Source organism: Sus scrofa, chromosome 18 (genome assembly GCF_000003025.6).
Source record: "Sus scrofa isolate TJ Tabasco breed Duroc chromosome 18, Sscrofa11.1, whole genome shotgun sequence".
In the NCBI taxonomy this organism is placed as follows: Eukaryota; Metazoa; Chordata; class Mammalia; order Artiodactyla; family Suidae; genus Sus; species Sus scrofa.
In genome coordinates, this window is record NC_010460.4 from 48,487,610 (window position 1) to 48,512,711 (window position 25,102).

A 25,102-nucleotide genomic window follows, 5' to 3' on the forward strand; every position below is an offset into this window, starting at 1 on the left:
TAAGCTACTTAAAGAGTCTAGATTGGGGGGAATTAGGTGGCTCATCATGTAGGGGAACTAAATTTGCCAGCCAGAATATGTCTCGTTGGCAGGAGGGTTAATTTACGCTGAATATTTTCAAGAAACAGAAGGCTTACCTCCCCCTTAGCTGCCTAAAGATTTGAGAGGAAGGGGCTGTTGCTAGACCAGAGCTATCACCAGAGAGATGGGCAAGGAATTCGGATGAAGGGTGTGGGGAATTGGCAGGGCCCGGAGATCAGAGTCCACTCCAGGTCCCACTGTCCCTCTCTTTATTTACCGGACCTTCGTTTTCCCATCCCCGTGTGAATCGCCTTCCTCCCCTTTCAAGTCCTAACCCCTACCCCTACCTCCTCTTTCGTCTTTAGCTGAAGATGGTAGGGTTTTTTTTTTTTTTTTTTTTTTTGCCAGTTAGAGCCACAGCATTTATTTCAGACACCCAGGGAGCCACAGGCTGTCACATGGGGGCACCTCTGGGTGGTGGAGGTGGGGGAAGGGAGATAAGAGATCACATGGCATTATCAGGTGTGGCACTTGGTCCTTTTATTCTCTGCCGCAGAAATGATTCCTCCCTGCCAGCCCGGAGCCCTGGGATGCAGAAAAATCTTTCTGTAGACACGGTGTGACGCCCAGAAAGAGCAGTCCTGGGGTGGGGGTTTTGGCAGATGGTGCTGACATGCTCAGGGCAGAAGGGTGACATGGGCACTGAGTCACAGGCTGGCTCCCAGGTTAAGTTCCAGTGACTGCTGGGTTAGGAGGACAGACGGGGCTGCTTAAAGTCCCAAGATTAAAATGTCCTAGTGCTGGATGGACAGCTCTTCCCTCTGCTGAGAGGCTGCCCTTCTCCCTCAGTTCTCCGTGCCTCCCAGGCCCAGCTGGGCAAGGGAAGTGGCCTCCTGCAGCGCCCCCTGCAGGCAGCCCATTTTGGTGCCTGTGGCCGGCACGGTTGCATCTTTGCCACCACCTTTGCCATCCATCAAGCCTGACACCTGTTGCACCCACTCGCTGGCTTTCAGGCCCCGGTTGGCTGCATTCTGGAGACTTGACATAAGCAGGTGATCTTGCCAGCCTCCTTGTCCACTGTGAAGAGCATGGCAGACGGCAGAGGGGGATGCGTCTGGAAGAGCTTCAGGGCCTCGTTCAGAGCCTTGGCTGAGGTGCTGCTCTGCATCTCCAAGGGGACAAGGGGCGAGCTGGGGTTGCTGTCAGGGAGCGGCTTTGTCTTCTGGACGTCAGCTTTACCAGCCCCGTCTCGGTCATCCATGCCCTTCTTCAAGGATTTGTGATTCTCCCAGAATTTTCTTTCTGCCGTTGGGAGAGGACTTCGGGGGCCAGGGCCTCCCCCAGGTCAGCAGTCTCCCTCAGCACATCCATATTTGGTGCAGGCTGGGCCTTCACTTTGGCCTCCACAGCAGAGAGGGCTTTCTGCAAGCTCTTCGTCTCCCTGAGGGCCTTCTGGGCTTCAGCACCTGTGACGGCAACACTCTTCCAGATGCCCTTGGCAGTAGCCTCTTCACTCACCATCACTGAAGCTCCCACGGGACTTGAATTCTGCAGATGTGTCCCCTAGAGATGGCACGGACGTGAGCAAGCCAGCAGGACCAAGGAGGCATCCAATCGCTCAGACACGGGGACTCCCAATGGAGGTGACTCCCACAGGGTCAGGACTGGTCTCATCAAACACAGGCCTCAGGCCCTGGATGGCTTTAGCTGCTGCCAGAGGACAGTCCTTGGTGTACACTGCTTGGCTGCCTCACTCATCTCATCAGCAAGCTCCTCAGCGTTCTTCTTCTTCTTCTTCATGTTTTAAAATTTTACTTTTATTTTTTTACTTTATTTATTTATTTATTTGTTTATTTATTTATTTATTTATTTATTTATTTTCAGGGCCGCACCCACAGCATATGGAGGTTTCCAGGCTAGGGGTCTAATCGGAGCTGTAGCCATTGGCCTACACCACAGCCACAGCAATGTGGGATCTGAGCCACATCTGCGACCTATAGCACAGGTCACGGCAACGCCAGATCGTTAACCCACCAAGCAAGGCCAGGGATCAAACCCACCACCTCATGGTTCCTACTCGGATTCGCTCCCGCTGTGCCATGATGGGAACTCCCTCTTCTTTTTTTAATACAAGTTCCCAGGCCAGGGATTGAATCCGAGCTGCAGCTGTGACCTACGCCACAGCTGCAGCAACACCAGATCCTTTACCCGCTGAGCCACAGTGGGAACTCAGCTCCTCGACCTTCATGATCTGTTGGGTAGGCAAGGCTCCCTTGGCAGTGACGTCACAGGGAAGGTGGTCAGGAGCAACCGGGGAGCCCCTCTGGTCAGCCTCCCAAGCACGGAGGACAGGGTGAAGTTCATCCCTCATGACAGGCCTCTACTGGGGCTCATTGGTAACCAGCTGGACCTGCTGCCCCGCTTCCAGGCTGCCGTAGATGGTTCCTACGTGCAGCCCGTACCTTCCTCAGACCTGAGCGTTCTTCAGTGTAAACTCAGTTCTGTCTTCACTGCTGTCATCACCCTCCACCAGGTAGCCTTGGTTGTGGCTTTGCCCTCCTCGCTCAGCATAGAAGCAGGTCTTGCCCAGCACCGCTCCACGCTCCTGGCCTGCAGACATGACATCTTGTCCCCATGCAGATTCATCACTGTGGCCATCACCTCTCAGACGCGAAGCTCCCACTGGTGTCCAAATGGTCGCCATACTTTGGGGAATCACCGGCTGCCTCCAGATCCTTTTCCTGGAGCTCTTCAGTAGCATAAACATCCAGCATCATGAGGTCTCCCCGACCTGCTCCCTTGACCTGTGACTTCAGTTGGACCAGTTTCCTCGCCTCTTCAAAGCCACCCATATCTACCAGCAAGCCCACCTCTTCAGCAGTCTCCAGTGAAATCCCCTGGAAACACAGAGGTGTCCCAGAGGAGCCAAGCAGCGCTCCGGGGCATGGTTTTGCTCTCTCCCGGGCTCTGAATTTTCCTGTCCAAGATACGTGCCCTCTGCTGAGCAGCTTGAGAAATCGCACTTCTTCATTAATGATGTCCTTCACCAGCTCAGGAAATGCATCACCCAGGGACTGGACAACATCTACTAATGTAGCCAAGAAACCCCTGCTGGCATGGAGTTTTTCATGGGATTATCATTCCCGGTGGAGAATCCGTCTCAACACATACCCCTGCCCTGTGTTGTCTGGTCAGCAGCCCTTGGCCAGGGCCACAGTGATGGTCCACACAGGGTCAGCCAGCACCCAGGAGGCCGTGTTGATCCCATCAGCAGCAGCATCACCAACTTTCCCAACCTGTGCCCTTCTGAATGGCTTCAAAGTAAAGGACAAAAAGGTCATCGTTGTAGTCGGACGTCTTATTCTGCAGCACAGACACCGTCAACTCCAGGCCCATCCCTGTGTCAGCAGCTTTCCTTGGGAGAGGTTTCCACATGCCCTTGGTTTCCTTGTTATACCGGATGGATGCAAGGTTCCAGGTCACCAGCCCATCGCAGTCATCCGGTTGACGAGATGTGCTGCACTCCAGCCACCAGTCTGGTCACGGTGGATTTCTCTGCAGGGACCACGTGGGCCCGTGTCACTCATCTCTCAGAAGTTATCCTCTATGTAACCAGGGAGGGTTTTGCTGTCATCCAGCCCCAAATTTTGTCAGATCTGCTTGCACTCCAGTTCTGGTTCTAAGCCAACCTGCTTTACCACCAAAGTATGTAACATAGAGTCTTTCAACTGGAATGCCAAACTCGTGGATATTCTAGAGCCATCTTACTTGTCAGTTCCTTGAAGTAATCTCCAAAAGACTGGAAGCCCAACATCTCAGAAAAGGTGTGATGATCAGCATCCTTGCCCACGTCATCGGGTTGTTGTGCTTGTCCCCAGCATGGATCCATTTCTGGGTATTGGCAGCTCTGCTCCCCAGCCTGGATCCATTTCTGGTTATTGGCAGCTCTGCTCAACGTTGCCACTGAGCTGTCCAGTTAAGATTTGTGCTCTTTTCTACATGTGTGCAGTAGTTCAATAAAAAGTTGAGAAAAGGTTATGATTGCTTTACATTTTTTTTTCTTTTTTGGCCACCCCATGGCATGTGGATTTCCTGGACGAGGGATCAGATCCGAGCCGTAGCTGTGACCTAAGCCACAACTGCGGCAGCTCTGAATCCTTAACCCACTGTGTCGTGCAGGGGATCGAACTTGTGTCCCAGCACTCCCAAGACACCACAGCAAGAACTCCTGCTTTAAATAATTTTATCAGGTAGCTGCTCATCGTCATATTTCTCTAGCTTAATATTTAATTTCCGCAGAATTAGACTCTGCCTTTTTCTTAATTGTTCCCTCTGCATTTGACCTCCAGGACAACCTCCCTTGTTTTGTTCTTTATAAACATTTATAGGGATAAAAACATGTAACAGCATGACAGTAATGTGTGTGAAAGAAAGGGGTCTGTACGTATGTGTGTGTGAATAGTAAATACACCAGCCTGAGTACTATTTACCGTCAATTGCAAAGATAATGGATTAGAAATTGAATTAACTCACATACTCAACCTAGTTATGTCTGCTGACTTGGTTGTAGTGGTTAATGTTCAAATTAAAGGTTAAGGGAGATGTGTTAAAGTCTTTTTGCTGTTGTCTTTATTCTTCTTAGGTTGACTCGGTCACGGAAGCTTGTCATGAGTATGGTGTTTATATTGACTTTTCTTCTTCTGGGTAAGTCTTTCTAAGTCATGATCCTTAAAACTGCTTTACAGAATGTTTTGAGATTGCAGTGAGATGATTCACATTTGTAAGTAAATGCCCTGGAAGTGACTGCATGTTCTTTTGTGAAAAAAAAAAAATAACAGCTTTTTTATTATAGTTGGTTTACAATGCTCTGTCAGTTTCTGCTGTACAGCAAAGTGACCGAGTTACACATGTACATGTCTTCTCTCTCTCACATTATCCTCCATCATGTTCCATCACAAGTGATTGATTGGATATAGTTCCCTGTGCTAAACAGCAGGATCACGACTGAATAGTCTTAAACCTTCCCCCCCTTTTTTTGCTTTATAGGGCCGTACCTGTGGCATATGGAGGTTCCCAGGCTAGGGATCAGAGCTGTAGCTGCCGGCCTGCACCACAGCCACAGCAGCGTGGGATCCTAAGCCTCATCTGCGACCTACACCACAGCTCACGGCGGTGCCAGATCCTTAACCCACTGAGCGAGGCCAGGGATCGAACCTACATCTTCATGGATACTAGTCAGGCTCATTAACTGCTGAGCCATGAGGGGAACTCCAGAACCATTCCTTCTTCTTTTTTTTTTTTTTTTTTTTTGTCTTTTATTACTGATTATAAAAGAAGTATGAGCTTCTTTATTGAAAATTTAGCAAGGGCTCTATTTCTCTTAGAATCATGGTTTAAAATTAAAGAAAGTGCTTGGGAGTTAAGAATCCTTTGTATTTTTACTTCAAACACAGGCAATTGACCTTTTTCTAAAACTGGGTGACTCCATAGATTTTGATAACCAAAAACCCTGGCTCATCACAGAGTTCTTTTTTTTTTTTTTTTTTTTTTTTCTTTTCTTTTTAGGGCCGTACCCATAGCATATGGAAGTTCTCAGGCCAGGGGTCGAATCAGAGCTACAGCTGCTGGTTTACACCACAGCCACAGCAACATAGGATCTGAGCCTCATCTGTGACCTACACCACAGCTCATGGCAACACCAGATTCTTAACCCACTGAGCAAGGGCAGGGATTGAACCCAAAACCTTATTGTTCCTAGTCGGATTCATTTCTGCTGTGCCGCAACAGGAACTCCTCATCACAGGATTCTTGAGGAAATGACAGAACATGCAGTTTGCAGTTTTCTGACTGTCGGTATTACACATCGCAAACCCTAGTACACTATAAAACTGCACTTTGGTCTGTAGGCAACTTGAAGTGTAGAATGCCCGTGAAAGTTCCAACCCAGATATTGTCACAAAATGCTGTTTTATAGAATGTCAGCGGGTGCTCTTGTTATTGCATGTGGCTACCTGGACCGATGGCTGTCCTGAGCTTGCTCCAGCCTGACATCTGCTCACCCTTCCTTTAGCTGCATCAGGTGCCCTAGGTACCTACGCCATCTCCATGAACCTCTAGACTAGACCTTGAATATTCCAGTTTCTACTGAGAACTGCACACTCTTTGGCTCTGCTGCTTCCTAACTTCTTGTCTTCATCTCTGCTGATTTCAGACTGTTACCCCTCGCAGGCCACTCCCTCCTTGCTGCTGCCCTTGACTTCCAAACCCTCTGTGATGAAATTTCTCACAGCTCTACCCTAACCCCAGGCACAGTGATCCAAGCCTGCTCTTAGTCTCCACCTCACTGCCTGGGTCAGGAACACGTCACATGAACAGTAGAGTGATTTGTGCTCAGAATGTTCCTTGTTTTGGAAATTAATACCCTATAGTCCTTTGGCATCTTTTTAAGATTGCAATATATGCATCTTCACATGCATACAAACTGCTTTCTGGGATGTCCCTGCTGTAAGCTTGCCCACTTGCCCACAAATGTGCCAGATCCATTTTAATCACCACTTCCATGGAGTGAAACTGGACTAGGGGCGTTCCCGTTGTGACTCAGCTGCTTAAGAACCCAACACAGTGTCTGTGAGGATGTGGATTCGATCCCTGGCCTCACTCAGTGGGTTAAGGATCTGGTGTTGCCTGCAAACTGGTATAGGTCGCAGATGTGGCTCAGATCTGGTGTTGCTGTGCCTGTGGCATTGGCTGGCAGCTGCAGCTCCAGCTGGACCCCAGCCTGGAAACTTCCATGTGCCACACTTTTAGGTGTGGCCCTAAAAGGAAATAAAGAAAAAAGAACATAATAATAATAAACTGGACAGTGATCCTTTTTTCATTCATCAGGGTGAAATCCACATAATACAAAACTAACCAATTTTTTTTTGGCTGCACCCGTGCCATGTGGAAGTTCTTGGGCCAGGGATCAAACCCATGCCACAGCAGCAAGCCGAGCTGCTGCAGTGACAACATGGGATCCTTAACCCACTGTGCCACAAGGGAACTCCTAAAATTAACTCTTTGGAACTGAACAATTCAGAGGCATTTCATGCATTCACAATGTTGTGCAACTACCACTTCTAATTCCTGAGCATTTTCATCATCCCCAAAAGGACCCCCATACCCATCAAGCAGTCACTTCTCATTTCCCCCTCCCCTATCCCCTAGCAACCACCAGTCTTTCTCTCTATGGCTGTACAAGTTCTGAATATGTCGTATAAACTGAGTAGTACCATGTGTGCCCATTTTTGTCTGGCTTCTTTTACTCAGAATGTTTTTGAGGCTTATTCATGTTGTAGATGTGTCAGTGTGTTCCATTCCTTTTATGTGGCTGAATAATATTCCATCGTGCAGTTAGACCACAGTTGGTTTATCCACTCAACAATAAATGGGTATTGACTGTTGTGAACAGTGCTGCATGAACGTGTGTACCTGTACTTGTTGGAATACCTGTTTTTGATACTAGTAAATTGCGAAGGAGGAATTGCCAAACTGTTTTCTGGAGAAGCTACACCATTTTGCTTTCCCACCAGCAGCGTATGATGCTCCCAGTTTCCCCACAGCCTCACCAACACTTGCTGGTCTCCATTTTTTTAGGATTGTAGCCATTCTGGTGGATGTGAAATGCTGTCTCGTTGTGGTTTTAATTTGTGTTTCCCTACCGACTGATAATGTTGAACAACTTTTTATGTGCTTGTTAGCCATTTTCACATCTTCTTTGGAGAAAAGTCTTCTAGTCCTTTCCCCATTCTTTGATTGGGTGTTTGTCTTTTTCTTGTTGACTTATAAGAGTTCTTTATATATTCTAGATACTAGACCCTTCTCAGACACATAATGTGCAAATATTTTCTTTTATTCAGTAGGCTGTCCTTTCACTTTTTATATAATGTCCTTTGGTGCATGAAAGGTTTAAATTTCTTTTTTTTTTTTTTTTTTGTCTTTTTTTTTGTTGTTGTTGTTGCTATTTCTTGGGCCGCTCCCGCGGCATATGGAGGTTCCCAGGCTAGGGGTTGAATCGGAGCTGTAGCCACCGGCCTACGCCAGAGCCACAGCAACGCAGGATCCGAGCCGCGTCTGCAACCTACACCACAGCTCACGGCAACGCCAGATCGTTAACCCACTGAGCAAGGGCAGGGACCGAACCCGCAACCTCATGGTTCCTAGTCGGATTCGTTAACCACTGCGCCACGACGGGAACTCCAAAAGGTTTAAATTTCAATGGTGTCATATCTAAGAATCCATTACTAAATTCTAAGTCATGATGACCCAGAATTCATAGATATCATTTATTTCTATATCTTTACAAGTGTTTCATGCTTTTCACTTTTTTTTTGCCTTTTTTTTTTTTTTAAGGGCCACACCCTTATGTAGGTTCCCAGGCTAGGGGTGGAATCGGAGCTACATCTGCTGGCCTACACCACAGCTCACGGCAATGCTGGATCCTTAACCCACTGAGCGAGGCAAGGGATTGAACCCACAACCTCATGTTTCCTAGTTGGATTCATTAACCACTGAGCCATGACGGGAACTCCTCATGCTTTTCACCCTTATATTTAGCTCATTGGTCCATTGTGAGTTACGTTTAGTGTATAGTATGAGGTAGGGATCCAACTTCGTTACTGAGCAAATGGATCCAATTGTCTCAGCATCATTTGTTGAAAAGACTATTTCTCCCCTTTGAGTGGTTTTGTCACTCTTGTCAAAAAATTCAGCCAGCCATACATGTGTGGGATTATTTCTGGATTGGCAATTCTATCCCATTGGTCTACATGTCTGTCTATGTGCCTGGACTACACTCTTGGAATTTGATAGGGGTTTCTGAGAATCTATAGTTTCAGATAATATTGTCATCTCTTTTCTTTCTTTTTCAGCTGCACCCATGGCATGTGAAGTTCCCGGGCCAGGGATTGAAACTGAGCCGCGGCTGCACCTTATACAGCAGCTGTGGCAATGCTGGATCCTATACCTCACTGCGCCAGGCCAAACCCGTGCCTCTGCAGCAACTCAAGCTGCTGCCTTCAGATTCTTAACCCACTGCACCACAGAGGGAACTACCAGTATTGCTATCTTAAAAATAATAAGTGTCCCAATCTATGAACATGTCTTATCTCTTCATTTATTTAGATCTTTTTAAAATGTCTTTCATCATTGTTTATAATTTTCAGTTTGGGTTGTAAATTGAGTCTCTTGTAGGCCCCATATAGTTGGATCATTTTTTAAAAATCCATTCTGCCAATCTCAGATTTTGATAGGAGTTTAAACCATTTACATGTAAAATAATTACTAATAAGAAAAGATTTCTGCCATTTTCCTATTTTTTCTCCATGTTTTATTCTTGGTTTGTGCCTTGCTTCATTCATTATTACCCTTTGTGTTTACTTGGTTGTTTTGTTTTGTTTTTTGTTTTTTGTTATGTAGTACACTGTTTTGATGCTCTTCTCATTTCATTTTGTGTATATTTTTTAGAAACTTTCTTGGTGGCTACCATGAAGATTAAAATGAACATTCTGAATTCATAAAATATAGCTTGAATTGATACCAACATAACTTCAACAGTATATAAGTACTCTGGTCCTATAAAGCTCTGTCCCTTCCTCCTTTCTGCTGTTGTCAAAAGTTAGACTTTTATGGGGTGTTCATGCCATGGCTCAGTGGAAATGAATCTGACTAGTATCCAAGAGGATGCAGGTTCAATCCCTGACCTCACTCAGTGGGCTAAGGATCCGATGTTGCCATGATATGTGGTGTAGGTCACAGAGGCCACTTAGATCTGGCATTTCTGTGGCTGTGGTGTAGGCCAGAGGCTACAGCTCCAATTCAACCACCAGCCTGGGAACCTCCATACACCAAGGGGTGTGGTCACAAAAAAAGTACACTTTTATGTATCTGTATCCATTAACATATATTTATAATTATTTTTATGCATTTATCTTTTAAATCACATAGAATATAAAAAGAAGAGTTACAAAGCAAAAATACAGTAATATTTGCTTTTATATTTGCTTATTGTAACTAAGAGTTACCTTTGCTGGAGATACTGATCTTCTTCAGATGACATTGGCTCCCTAGGGTCTTTTCACCCCAGCCTAAAAGATTCCCTTTAGCATTTACTATGGGTCAGGTGTCCTGGCAATAACTTCTTCAGGTTTTTTTTTTCTGGGAGGGTCTTAATTTCTCTCTTCATTTTGAAGGATAGTTTTGCTGGGTATAGAATTCTTGGTTAGAGTTTTTTTTCTTTCAGCATGTTAAAAATGTCATCCCATCCCTTCTGGTTTCCATGGTTTCTGATGAGAAATATGATAACATGACAAGTAGTATTTCTCTTTCTGCTTTTAAGACTCTTTGGCTTTTTAAATGATTTTTATTTTTTCCATTATAGTTGATTTAGAGTGTTCTGTCAATTTCTACTGTACAGCAAAGTGACCCAGTCACACACACACACATATTCTTTTCCTCACATTATCCTCCATCATGTTCCATCACGAGTGACTAGATATAACTTCCTGTGCTAAAGAGCAGGATCTCATTTTTTTGTCCTCTCCAAATGCAATAGTTTGTATCTATTAATCCCAGACTCCCAGTCCATTCCACTCCCTCCCCCTCCCCATTGGCAACCAAAAGTCTGTTCTTCCAGTCCATGAGTTTCTTTTCTGTGGAAAGATTCTTTCTTTGGCTTTTGCCTGGCTGATTTTAATGTGTCTTGGTTTAAGTCTCTTGAATTTTCCATGGAGTTTGTTGAGCTTTTTGGATGTGTAGATTTAGGCTTTCCATTAAATCACAAAGTTTTTAGCCATGATTTCCTCAAGTATTCTTTATGCTTCTTTTTAGGGCCACACTTGCAGCATATGAAAGTTCCCATGCTAGGGGTAGAATCAGAGCCACAGCTGCTGGTCTATGCCCAACCTATGCCACAGCTTGCAGCCACACCAGGTTCTTAACCCCTGAGTGGAGCCAGGGATTGAACCTGCATCTTCGGGGTACTACTCAGATTCTCTCTCTCTCTCTCTCTCTCTCTCTCTTTTTTTTTTCTTTTTTTAAGGGCTGCACCCATGGCATATGAAAGTTTCCAGGTTAGGGCTCGGATCAGAGCTACAGCTACCAGCCTGCACAACAGCCATGGCAACTTGGGATCTGAGCTATGTCTGACAACTACACCACAGCTCATGGCAATTCTGGATCCTTAACCCACCAAGTGAGGCCAGGGATCAAACCCTCATCCTCATGGATACTAGTTGGATTCATTTTCATTGCACCACAATGGGAATGTCCACTAGTCAGGTTCTTAACCCACTGAGCCACAATGGGAATGCCTCAAGTATTCTTTCTGTCTTTTGCTTTGTCTTCTTCTGGAACCAGTATACATTGAACATTTGATGGTATTCTGCAGGTCTCTGACAGGTAGGTTGCCCTCTCTTTTCCATTCTAGGACCTATTCCCACAAAAGACTTCCTCCTCTGCCTTCTCTCACCCATGATTTTGGGTCTGCTGTCACTTTCTCCATTCACAGTCCCTTGTCCAGGTGGTCATGGCCAGTTTATGTTCTTAAATCTTTCAGTAGACATTGCAGCATCCTGGAAAATTGTTCTAGTTCAAGGGAGTGGGTAGAAACAAAGGTAACCCACTGCACCAGCTGCTCAGGGGAACACTGAGCAGGTCAAAGCTCAGAGTCACAGTAGTTTAAGAACAAGGCCTTAGACCCCTGTCACAAGCAAGCTGCATCAGAAATGATGGCTGCCATCCAACAACCACTGCCACCATCCTGGGGAATGGGAGATGGTAGATGAGCAAAAAATGCTACACTACTCTCTTGTGAAAAATAATCTGCCCTTTTCTTCAGTCCTCTGCTTACTATAAGTTTGGGATTCCTCTTCAGAATTCCGGTAAAGTTGATCCTGTTAGTCTTTGCCAACTTATGATTGTTTCAATGGAGGACCAATTTTTTGAACACCTCATGCTGTTATTGAAAAATACTGTCACATGGAGTTCAGCAGAAATGAATCTGATTAGCATCCGTAAGGATGCAGGTTTGATCCCTGGCCTTGCTCAGTGGGTTAAGAATCCAGTGTTGGCATGAGCTGCGGTGTAGGTCTCAGACATGGCTGGAAACTGGCATTGCTATGGCTGTGGTATAGCCCAGCAGTTACATCTCTGATTCAACCCCTAGACTGGGAACCTCCATACGCTGTGAGTGTGGCCCTAAAAAGACAAAGATAAAAAGAAAAGAAGAAAAGAAAAATACTGTCACCCAGGAATCTGCTATAGCTTCCATGTTTAGAGAGATTTTTATTAATAGTTGTTGTCAAGAAAAAGTCAATCAACGATCAAGTTAAAAGAGAAAAGAGGAATTTTTCTCAAAGCAAATGGAGGATTATATCCCAAGAGACAGATTCTCAGATGCTCTGAGAACTGTTTCACCTGTTATGAATCAAAAGCACAGTCAAATACATTTTTGAGACAAAGTCTTATATGTCAAAGTGACACACCAATGTTTCTAGAAAGTTCAGCCCACCTTTGAGGAGTTCTGGTAAGTGTGTAATGCAGATGCATACTGGACATTAGAGGGGGAGGGAGGAGGCCCAAATGGACAGAGAATTTTAATATTTTCTCATCCTGCCTTAAAATATAAATTTTGTTTCATCAGTGTAAAATATCTTATAAATGTTTCCAGGTAAGTTCTTTAACCAAAGTTGATCTCTTCTTTAACAGGATTTAGAAATCACGTGAGGCTTAAAGAAAAAGAGTTTCCTCAGAAATCCAGACAATTTTTTGCAGTAATTGCAGAATATGGTTCAAGGCTTTATAATTATCAGGTGATGTTTTGTTTAAACATTTTGTATGTCACTCATTTAACACTTGAATATGCTATAAGATGAATCCAACGTACAATATTTTATTTTGGTTTTGTTGGGGCCAGAGTTCTATGAATTAAGTTTATGACTGAGAGACCCTAAAATTTCTACATAGCTTCCTACCCCTGCAGGCTCCTGCCATAGACAGAATGCTTATGGATTCATCCTCCTTTTCTCCTTCCCTGTGTCTCCCTTTTGCATCCAAGAATGTCTTTCCTATGCTTGTCCCACCATTGTATTTTGAAAGCATATAACGTGATCGATTTCATAGCTTCAGAGCTGGAGGAAAGTTTGCTTCAGGATGAATTAAACCTAGGGTCGCATCCATATCTGACTTGGACACTGTCCAGATGAGCCTTTGGACTTAGACTTTTCAGTACGATTTGGGGAGCTGTTGGTATAAAATGGATGTAGTTTGCATGCAAAAGAACATTAACTTGGGGAGGGTGGGGTCAGAATGTCATAGACGGAATGTTGGTGTCCCCCTCAAATTCATGTGTTGAAACCTGATCCCCAGGCCTTAGGAGGTGAGGCCTTTGGGAGGTGATTAGGCCATGGAGAGCCCTCATGACTATGATTAGGGCCTTTAAAAGAGACACCCCAGAGAGCTCCCTTGCCCCCTCTCTGCCCTGTGAGGACACAGGGAGAAGATGCTGTCTGTGAACCAGGAAGCGATTCTCACCAAACACCAAATATGCCGGTAGTTTCTTGAGTGAGAAATAAACTTATTTATAAGCCAACCGGTTTCTGGAGTTCTACAGCAACCTGAACAAGCCAGTGCCCCATGGGGAGCTTCAGCACATGAAAAAGTGGCAAATAGAACTTTAGTTAGCCACTGCGTGATGCTCTGGCCAGAACAGCCTCCTTTTTGTCTTGAAGCCAGTTAGGCCTACGTGGACTTTGCATGAGCTCAGACCTGATGTCTTCTCTCTGGTGTCCGCCCCCCACACCTCCCACCAGTCCAGATGGAGACATATCCATCCCAGGTTTGGGCCTCTGAAGACGAGAGAGGAGAACTTTGGTCAAGTCAACCACTGCTCCATGGGAAGAAGGAACAGACCAATGAAGTCTATCCCATCAAGTGACCTTGGACCTGAGTTTCTGCTCTTTGCACCCAGGGCCTCTGAAATCCTGCTTCCCAGCTCATCCAACAACCACAGAACTTCAGTGTCCTTGTCATGAGGAGCCCCTAAAGGGGGTAATGGAGCTGGTATAGCAGCATTCCAGCCTAGTGAGGACCATTCCCCAGGGAGTTCACACGTGAACTGCCCACAGTCTCAAGGACGCTGCTCACTCTGCCCATACTGAGAATGTATGAGCACCAATCCCAGATGAAAGGACTCCCCTTGTGGGGTTGTAAAGACCCGAAGTAATTCCTACACCACGAGGTCCCCACGTCAAAGCCCAGGCCCCAGACCCGTAGGAGCTGGGGCCAGAGAGTTAGAGCATCACGGGAGAAACATAAGAATTCAGAGTGGACAATCGTGGCTTCCAGTTATTGCCTACTTGTGATCAACCCTATTTTGACGCCTAATTTTATGGGCCAAACTCACTACGTTGTGGTGCCCAGATGTTTGGCCAACCATTAGTCTAGATATTGCCGTGAGGTTATTTTAAAAATAATTTTAACTTTTAAATCAGTAGTCCTTGAGTAAAGCAGATTATCCTCCATAAGGTGAGTGGCCTCATCCAATTAGATGGAGGTCTTAAGGGAAAAAGACCGAGGTCCCCTGGAGAGGAAGGCATTCTGCCTCCAGACACCTTCAGGCTTGAACTGCACCATCGGCTCTCCTCCACGTCTTGAGCCTGCTGGCCTCTGCTCCACCCATGCTCGGTTCACAGCCTCCACCATCATATCAGCCAACTCCTTATCGTCAATCTCTCTCTGTATGTGTGCACATCTTATGGGTTCGGTTTTTCTGGAGAACTCTGGCTCATACACACCCCCTGCCTACAGTCTTCTGCCCCAGATCTTTGCAGGCTGGCTCCTCTCTAACGTTCCAGCCCAGTTCACGTGTCGCCTCGGAGAGATTCTGTGACCGCCATGCTCCCTAGGACAGCACCCACCCATCTCAGTGTCGTCTCTTCACTACTGCGGACGTTTCACTGACTTGTTGGAACAAGCAGGGAGCTTGTCTCAAGCTTAACATTGTCCCAGAGACACAGAAGCTCCAAAGATATTGGCATGAATGACAGTGAATGGGTGAGAGTGTTGTCCTGCCCGTTTGAAAAGGCATCCTTCCTGTCCACCTCTCAGCTGTAGATGGATCAACACACGCGACAGTCCCTCCCCCTTAAAAAAAGTGAGGTCATTGTTTTCTCTGTACCACACTGGGCTCCGTCCCAACACCACTGCCACACAAAGCAGGAATGACAGGTCCCTCTTGCGCTGCACAATTTTTGGCAGAGTCGAGCGAGAGAAAGACAGAGTCTTTGAAACCAAAGAGCAGAGTTGTCTGCTGAGAATGCTGGATAACGCACTGATGGTCAGTGCAGCCGGTTGAAGGTGACCCCCAAGAAGCTACCTCATGGCCTGACCCCCATCACCCACGTCTGGGGCCTTTATTGGGAAAGCGTCTCTGCAAGTATAATTCGAGATCCTGAGATGAAATTGAACCGGATTTCCCAGATGGGCCCTAAACCTGCTGATACGTGTCCTCATAAGAGACATAGAGAGGAGGAAACGCCCAGGGGAGACAGACCAATGGAGATGAGGCTGAAAGGGGAGCGATGCAGCCACAAGTGAGGAAGGCCTGGAGCCACCAAAGACGGAAGAAGCAAGAAAGCATCTCTTGGGGCCACGGAGAAAAGTGCGGCCCTGCTGACACTGACATCTGGGACATCTGGCCTCCGGGCCTCTGAGAGAACTCATTTCTGTCATTCTAAGCTGCCAGGTTGGCAGCCATTTGTGGGAGAGCCTGGAGCTCACGTGGTCCATGGACCTTCTGGCACAGAGGGGCTGTGGGAGGAAGCCAGGGTCAGGGGTGCTGCAGCCTGGGTGGCAGACCCACTGTTGGCAGCCACCCTCATAGTCCGCTCAGACACCCTGTCAGCATTCGGCTAATGCCTGCAATTCTCCTGACGTCATTGCTAATGGAATCCAGGGATCAGGATCCTTATGTAGAAAGGGGATGCCCCTCACTGTTTACAGGGACAAGCCTAGGGTCCCCTGGCTCTGTTGTCCAATTGTGCCCAGCCTCCCTTCTACCCCCTTCCCACCCCCTCCCCGGCACCCATTGCCTCTGGAACCGCGGGTCCAAGGCACACACTCATCCTTCTCCTTCTGCCTCCTTGGTGGTGCCCTGAGAGGCATTCCGCACCTTCCCGATCCTGAAAGCAGGGGTCGTTACTCTCATCTCAAAGCTCCACACCACATCGCCCATCACTAAGCAGATCTGGATGCGACTGCACCTCCTCCAAACACAGCTATTTACAGGAAGAGATAGGAGGTGTCCCAGAGGCTGTGGGGTCCCAAGGGTGGTAGTGTGAGTCCCTCCCCTTTCACCAATAGGCAGAGTAACTCCCTCTGACTAGGCAGCACTCAGAATGGTGTGGTTTGTTTTGTTTTCAGGCCAGGCTTCGAATGCCCAAAGAGCAACTGGAACTTTTAAAGTGAGTGAGATTGTCACATGTGGGCAACTTTCTGATGTGGGTCCAAACACCGAAACACTTTCGTAAAATTATAACAGTAAAATCATTTCTATATCTATCGATCATTTCTTAAGGAAATGTATGCTGGAAGGTGCTCCCAATATTATTTATGATTTAAAAAAATGAAAAACAACCCAGGTGAGAGGGTTAAATACATTAGAGTATATCCATGGATGGGAGAATTATGAAGCCATTAAAATAATTCTAAAATATATTAAATGATCTGAGAAGTGCAGTGGGATGCAAAAGGATTTTGTTACAATATTTTTGCATGGAAAAAAAAAAACTTACAGGAGTTCCCATTGTGGCTCAGTGGGTTAAGAACCCAACTAGTATCCATGAGGTTGCAGGTTTGATCCCTGGCCTTGCTCAGTGGGTTAAGGCTCTGGTGTTGTCCACAGCAGTGGTGTAGGTCTCAGGTGCAGCTTGGGTTCAGCATCGCCTGCACCTGCAGCTCCAATTAGATCCCTGGCCTGGGAACTTCCATATGCCGTAGGTAGGACCCTAAAAAAAAGAAAAGATTTTAAAAAACCAACAACACTGTTACAAAAGCACCAAAATTTAACAGTTTTTATTTCTTCAAAATTTTGTATTTTCCAAATTGCGAACATATGTTGTTTTACAAATTGGAAAAAAAATACTAGATAAATAATGCTTACATTTTTTCAACGTAAAGAAATACCTACTGGCTCGACGCGTTCTTTTCCTCTCTACCAGTAGCTTACAAACTGTGTGAGTAGCAGAGCCCATTGTTGGAAAGTAAAAATCTTTTCTTTCTTTCTTTTTTTTTTTTTTTTTTTTTTTTTTTTTTGTCTTTTCTAGGGCCACACTTGCAGCATATGGAGCTTCCCAGGCTAGGGGTCGAATCAGAGCTGTAGCCACCAGCCTACGCCACAGCCACAGCAACGCGGGATCCGTGCTGCGTCTACGACCCACACCACTGCTCACAGCAATGCCAGATCCTTAACCCACTGAGCGAGGCCAGGGATCAAACCCGCAACCTCACGGTTCTTAGTCAGATATGTTAACCACCGCGCCATGGCAGAAACTCCTGAAAGTAAAATCTTTACACCCACATGCTGGTGAAAGGCAGCTGCCCCTCCACCCCAGATCCTACAGCCACCCCCAGCCTGAGGCTGATCCACAGAACCTCAGGGCTCAGTTTGCAATCCCGTGCTCCTACCACACTCAGTGCAAAGTGTTCCCAGTGCTAAGGAAGTGAGAGCTGGAATTTAGGATTCCCAGCACTGTGAAGTCACCCAGCTCAGAGCAGAGTGGCAGGGCTCCTGGAGGGGGAGGGATGGCCAGGGTGGCTGAGCCCTCCCTGCCTGCAGAGAGCCCAAGCCCTCCGAAAAGCTTCCTGGAATGTCCTCGCTTTTCATGGAGCAGGGAAGTGCAGCGATTTAGAACACTGGGCACTCCCCAAGCCCCTCACTCAGAGTCAATCTCTTCTGCAATGTAAAGCACCTCCTGGCTTGGCTGCTCCTGGAGATCAAGTCCAGGGGATGGCAGGGCGCCCACAGCTTCCTCCTTTCTCATCGAAGCTCTCCATTCACAGGAAGGAAAGCCAGATTCTGGAAAACAACTTCCGGGAAATTCTATTTTTAATGGAACAAATAGATGTTCTAAAGGCATTGCTTAGAGATACGCAGGCTGGTCTGCACAATTACAGCTGGAACACCGATGGAGACCCCACTGGAGTCCAGGACCACCCCGAGGTCATCGACGAGGTGAGGTGGGATGAGAGGGAGGCAGGGACATGGTTTCTAGTTCCTTCTGATGTCACGTTCCATGACTTTTTTCAGGGGAAATGGAGTGATAACTAATATGTCTGTGTCACTTGAAAATTCTTCCCCAAGGGGTTCCATCATGGCTACTAATGAACCCGACTGGGACCCATGAGGAACTGGGTTCCATCCCTGGCCTCGCTCAGTGGGTTAAGGATCTGGCATTGCCATGAGCCATGGTGTAGGTCACAGACGTGGTTTGGATCTGGTGTCGCTGTGGCTGTGGCTGTGGTGTAGGCCAGCAGCTGCAGCTCCCGATTTGACTCCTAGCCTGGGAACTTCCATATGCTGTGTGCAACCCTAAAAAGACAAAGAAAGCAGTTGACAGAGATGGTTAACTGAAAACTCCTTTTAACATTTGTACAGGAAATGTCACACTTGGTAAATTACATCCTTAAAAAGTTGAGAGAAGACCAAGTCCAGATGGCTGATTATGCCCTTAAGTCAGCAGGTGAGAAAAGACATGACAAAGCCTGTGTAAAAAGGCGGTGCTTCAAAAGTATCTCTGTTTTCTGTATTTCTTTCTTTCTTTTTTTTTTTTTCTTTTTTTTGTCTTTTTGTCTTTTTCTAAGGTGGCATATGGAGGTTCCCAGCCTAGGGGTCTAATCAGAGCTGTAGTCGCCGGCCTATGCCAGAGCCACAGCAATGCCAGATCCAAGCCACATCTGCGACCTACACCACAGCTCATGGCAATGCTGGATCCTTAACCCACTGAGTGAGGCCAGGGATCGAACCTGCAACCTCATGGTTCCTAGTCAGATTTGTTAACCACTGAGCCATGACAGGAACTCCTCTGTATTTCTTTATTAGGAAAACATACTTATCTATCTGGTAACTGGAGAAGGAGGAAGAACAAACAAATCTAAATAACAAGGAAGAGAATAGAAGTGGTGGTAGTTGATAGCTATCTGGGTGAGAATCTCAGGTGCACCAACTGTGCATGTTCATTGGGGCATGTGTGGAGGATCGCAGCGAAAGCCTGCCCACCACCGCGAGGCTGGGTGCATCGCAAACCCTGTAACATTTTATCATTTATATACTAAAATGACTCCTAATGCCTAATTGAAATGCATTGTTCGTGTTTAAATGATAGTGTCTAAAGACTGTATATAATGCTCTTAATATCCTCCAAAGATACATACTTAAATGCTTAGGCTATGAGTCATTAACCTTCATATTCCTGGCAAGGCCCTGCCTGTGACAGTCTATGAGCAGCACGTGCTCCGTGAGCCGTGGGGGACAGAGGAGGCGGAGAGGATGCAGGAGAAAGAGGCAGGAAATATTAAGCATACAGTCACACTAGTCTTTCTCATCTGACAAAGCCAAACGAATGCTGGGGAAATAAATTTGTACCCTGCATGGAGTGGAGAGAGTGTGAACCAAAATGATTATTAGGCGTGTGTGTGTGTGTGTGTGTGTGTGTGTGTGTGTGTGTGTGTTGGGGGAGCAACAGAGCAAGAGAGCAGACTTGCCTGAGTTTGAAGCCCCTGAAACCTAGTAGCATAAGCACTGAGATAAGATAGGGAAGGTAAACGCGAAGTGCTTTGGCCATTTGTCTGTTTAGTCTGGGCATCCTGATACACCCTTTTTATGCCTTTTTCCTATTCTAGTGAATATATTTATGATTCCCACTGGGAAAAATCCATCATGATAAAGGGCCATAGATAGCCTATGTGGAACAAGGAAGAGCAGAGAATATCATGGCTTCTCAATCAATGTTAGCATGAAGCACAGCCAGGGAGTTCCTGCCGTGGCTCATCGGAAACGAATCTGACTAGTATCCATGAGAATACAGGTTCGATCCCTGGCCTCACTCAGTGGGTTACGGATCCAGCATCCCCATGAGCTGTGGTGTAGGTTGCAGACGCAGCTCAGATCTGGTGTTGCTGTGGCTGTGGCGTAGGCCAGAGGCTACAGCTCTGATTCGATCCCTAGCCTGCGAACCTCCAAAAGCCACAGGTGCGGCCCTAAAAAGACAAAAAAAAAAGCACAGCCAGCTGCTGCTTGGGTTAAGATGGAGAAAGCCCATGTCAACCTTTTCCCCAGCTATTTACATACAACTAAAAGACAGGGAGTTCCTATTGTAGCGCATCAGAAACAAATCCGACTAGTATTCCTGAGGATGCAGGTTCGATCCCCAGCCTGGCTCAGTGGGTCGGGGGTCCAGTGTTGCTGTGAGCTGTGGTATAATTTGGAGACACTGCTCAGATCTCACATTGCTGTGACTGCGGTGTAGGACAGCAGCTGTTGCTCTGATTGGACCCCTGGCCTGGGAACTTCCATATGCCGAAGGTGCAGCCCTAAAAAACAAAACAAAGCAAAAAATAAGAGTCAGACAAAATATAAAAAGCCACTACCTGAGTCTGATGAAAAGTAAAAGCAGGCAGATTGTAGAGGGACATAAAAAACTGGAAATGTGACTTTCGTGGGGGTGAATTTGCTGTTTTTCTTTTCTCTTGAAGCTTGAATTGAGGCTGGCTGCAGTTACAGAGCTGCAAGGCAGTGAGTGACAGTGGGGTGGGTGATTAAAGTGTGAAAGGAACTCCACTGTTCTAGAAAGAACCAGAACAAAATAGTCCTATGGGCCAGAGAGTGTGGGCAGGATGTTTGAGAAGACAGAACCGCAGAGGAGACGCTGTCCTGATGACCTATAGGTCTGCAGCCAACTTCTGGGCTTAGCTCTCAGCTCTCAGCAATCGTTTCTGGGGACAGACTCATAGCCCATAGCGAAGGCTCTGAGAATCTGACAAAGATTGAAGCCATGGCTCAAGTCCACTGAGTGGCATGTGGGCAGAACGCGCCTATTGTCAATGCTCTGAAAACTGAACTGAAATTGGAACCACCCCCTACAGAAGAGAGGAGCATTTGTAGTCTGAGCATTTCTGGGTTGATGACCTGATAAAACAAACAAAAGCACCCAGAGTCTCACAATATCATATTCAAGGTGACTAGAATACCATTCCAAATTAGTCGACGCAAAGCCCTAGGAAAATGTAACCAATTTGCTAGGGAAAATTAATCAGCAGATGCCAGCCTACCCCATAATGACACAGATGTTGGATTATCAGGCAGAGATTTTGAAGCAGCTAGTGTAACTAGGCTTCATATGGTAAAGGTAAATATAATTGAAATAAATGAAAAGATGATAAGCTCTCAGCCAAGAAAGAGAAACAATAGAATAGAACCAGATAAAAATATAACATCTGAAAAAAAATATGTCCTGTGAGCTTAATAATACAGCAGTGACAGAGAAAAGAATTAGTGAAACTGAACATAGGTCGATAAAAGTTATCAAATCTGAAGATAGGACTACAGGTCCTACTATATAGCATAGAGAATTATATTTAATGTCCTATGATAAACCATAATGGATAAGAATTTTTTTAAAAAGAATGTGTATGTGTATGTATATATATATATATATGTATATATATATACACACTACTGAATCACTTTGCTGTACAGTAGAAATGAACACTTGTAAAACAACTGTACATTAAAAAAAAATAAGAATGTCAGGAGTTCCCCTTGTGGCTCAGCAGAAACGAATCTGACTAGCATCCATGAAGAAGCAGGTTCGATTCCCGGCCTTACTCAGTGGGTTAAGGATCCAGCATTGCTGTTGCTGTGGTGTAGGCCAGCAGCTGTAGCTCCGATTCAACCCCTAGCCTGGGAACCTCCATATCATGGGTGCAGGTCTAAAGAGACAAAAAAATAATAATAACAAGTTCCCATCGTGGCACAGCGGAAGCGAATCCAACTAGGAACCATGAAGTTGCAGGTTCCATCCCTGGCCTGCTCAGTGGGTTAAGGATCCAGCATTGCCATGAGCTGTGGTGTAGGTTGCAGATGTGGCTCAGATCTGGCATTGCTGTGGCTGTGGTGAAGGCCAGCAGCTGTAGCTGCAATTTGACCCCTAGCCTGGGAACCTCCATATGCAGTGGGTGTGGCCATAAAAAGCAAATACATACATACATACATACATACGTAAAAATGGAATATAACAGGAAGTCCAGAAATAGTCCGACACTAATTAACTTTTGACAAAGGAGAAAAAGCAAGTTGATAGTGCTGCAGGAGTTGGGCATTATTCATACGCAAAAATAAACCTTGACTCATAACACAAACCTTACAAAAATTAACTCAAAATGGATTAAATATAAAATGTATGATCCGAATATAAAGCTTAAAGCTATAAAATTTCTAGAATAAAAATAAAATTTTTGTGACTTCGACTTGGGAAAAAAATGTCTTAGACTCAAATATCCAAAACATGATGCATAAAAGGAAAAGAATGGATAATTTGGACTGCATCAAAAGACATTGAAGGGGGTTCCCATCGTGGCTCAGTGGTTAACAAATCTGACTAGCATCCTTGAGGATGCAGTTTTGATCTCTGGCCTGGCTCAGTGGGTTAAGGATCCAGTGTGGCCATGAGCTGTGGTGTAGGTGGCAGACATGGCTCGGATCTGGAGTTACTGCGGCTGCGGTGTAGGCCGGCAGCAGTAGCTCCGATTCGACCCCTAGCCTGGGAACCTCCATGTGCCCCAGGTGTGGCCCTAAAAAGGAAAGAAAGAAAGAAAGAAAGAAAGAAAGAAAAAAAGACCTTGAAGAGAATGAAAACCCGTCACAGGCCAGGAGAAAGTACTGCAAACCATGTAGTTGGCAAAGGACTTAATCCAGAATTTACAAACCCTCTCAAATGTCAATGGTCAGAAAACAGCCAATTCCATAAAAATTGAGTAAATGATTTGAAAGCTGCCTCATCAAAGACGACATATGCATGTCAAAAAAACACATGAAAAAATGCTCATCATTAGTATTCACTAGTGAAATGTAGATGTACCATGATACACCTGTAAAACCTGACACATGATGGGCTGGCCACAATAGAAAGCAAACAGAATTTGCATACGTGGCTGCTGAAAGTGTAACAGACATTTTGGAAACCATCTGCTGATTTTTCTCTTTTTCTTTTTTCATTGAAATATAGTTGATTTACAATGTTATATTCGTTTCAGGTATATAATACAGTCATTGGATATTTTTATGGATTATACTCTGTTTAAAGTTATCTATAAAATGTTGGTTATTTCCCGTGCTGTACCTCATATCCTTTTATTTTATACATAGTCATTTGCACCTCCTGATGCCGCTCCCCCAGCCCTCTCCCCTCTGGTAAATACTGGTTTGCTCTCTTGTGCTGTGAGCCTGTTTCTGTTTTTGTTTTTGTTTTTATATTCACTCACTCGTTTTCCTTTTTAGATTCCACATATAAGTGAAAACATACAATATTTGCCTTTCTCTGCCTTACTTCACTGATTTTCATTTCTCTGACTTAAAATGTAGGGTATTCCATTTGACAATGTCTTAAGAAGTTACGCATAACCCTTACCTTATGACCTAGCAATCCTGTCTCTAGGTATTTACCTAAGAGAAGCTTGAACTTCCATTCACCTGTGCCGTAGAAAATGGACAGAACCCTGTAAATCAGCTATAAAAAAAACCCTTCTGTTCGCAGTAACACCTGTATGAGAATATCTACAGCTTCTTTACTCGTTATCACGAAAACTGGAAATAGATGAATGAATGGCCAGTTGTGATGTATTCACAGTGAGATGCTACTCAGCAAAGAGAAGGAACAAACTCTGGGTACTGGTTATAACACCCAGGAATCTCAAGTGTATTGATTGTGCTAAATGTCGTGGTTGTATTTAAAAGGCCGAATACTGTGATTGACGACAAAGAGACAGCAAGAGGAAGATCCAGAACAGGCAAATGTAGACAGCAGGTGGATCAGTGATTGCCTAGGGATGGGGAGTTGGGGCTGGGTGGGGCAGTGGGGAGTGACTGCTGCCCGTTTGTCTTTTGGGTTGTTTGTTTTTTTGTTATTGAGTTGTATGAGCTGTTTGTATATTTTGGAAATGAAGCACTTGTCCATTGTATTGTCTGCAAATATTTTCTCCCAGTCTTTGGTTGCCTTTTCTTTTTGTTTATGGTTTCCTGTGCTGTGCAAAAGCTTGTAAGTTTGATTAGTTCCCATTTGTTGAGAGTTTTTCTTGAATAGCTTATGGTTGGGAGTAGGAGTGGGGAGCCAGGCCTCAGTCAGCCGTGTGAAAGCTTAATCCCTGCCCAGCCAGTCAGCTGAGTAGGAATATTAATTGACTGAGCGGCTGTATCAGCATTCAAAAACAAGGCACTCGCAGGGTTGCCAGATAAGATAAAAGATGCCCAGTAAGTTTGAGTTTTAAATAATTTTTAGTATATGTCACAAATATTGTATGGGACACACTTGGACTAAAAAATTATTCATCATTTATCTAAAATTAAAATTTAACCGGGAATGTTATATTTCTCCTTGCTAAATCCTGTACCCTGAGTCCACATTCACTCTTTCAAATCCTGCCATCTTAGAAAAGGCACTGGTAATCTGACATTCACTCAGCCATGTGCCTTTTTAATGCTGTATTGTGATACCCAGACAGAATTTAAGGAAGTGATTTGCATTTTATTTCTTATGTATAAAATGCATTTTATTTCTAAAATGAAGTAACCTGAAGGGATAATATTTGATGAATATATTTTCTATTTCTTTGATTAAAATTAGAGTTCCCGTTGTGGTTCAGCGGGTTACAAACCTGACTAATATCCATGAGGATGTGGGTTCGATCCCTGGCCTTGTTCAGTGGGTTAAGGATCCAGCATTGTGGTCAGCTGTGGTGTAGGTTGCAGATTTGTTTTGGATCGTTTGTTGCT

At 45.3% G+C, this 25,102-nt stretch overlaps 1 protein-coding gene and 1 pseudogene across 1 annotated transcript in view; one reads left to right on the forward strand and one right to left on the reverse strand.

Annotated features, from left to right (window-relative positions):
* SUN3 (Sad1 and UNC84 domain containing 3) overlaps positions 1–25,102 on the forward strand; it is a 34,612-nt gene that overhangs the window by 2,910 nt on the left and 6,600 nt on the right. The window contains 5 exon segments of the mRNA XM_021079341.1: positions 4,664–4,725; positions 12,766–12,869; positions 16,480–16,520; positions 18,118–18,289; positions 18,713–18,797. Coding sequence (XP_020935000.1) covers positions 4,664–4,725; positions 12,766–12,869; positions 16,480–16,520; positions 18,118–18,289; positions 18,713–18,797 — 464 coding nt within the window.
* Positions 447–4,099, reverse strand: LOC110257609 (annotated as a pseudogene).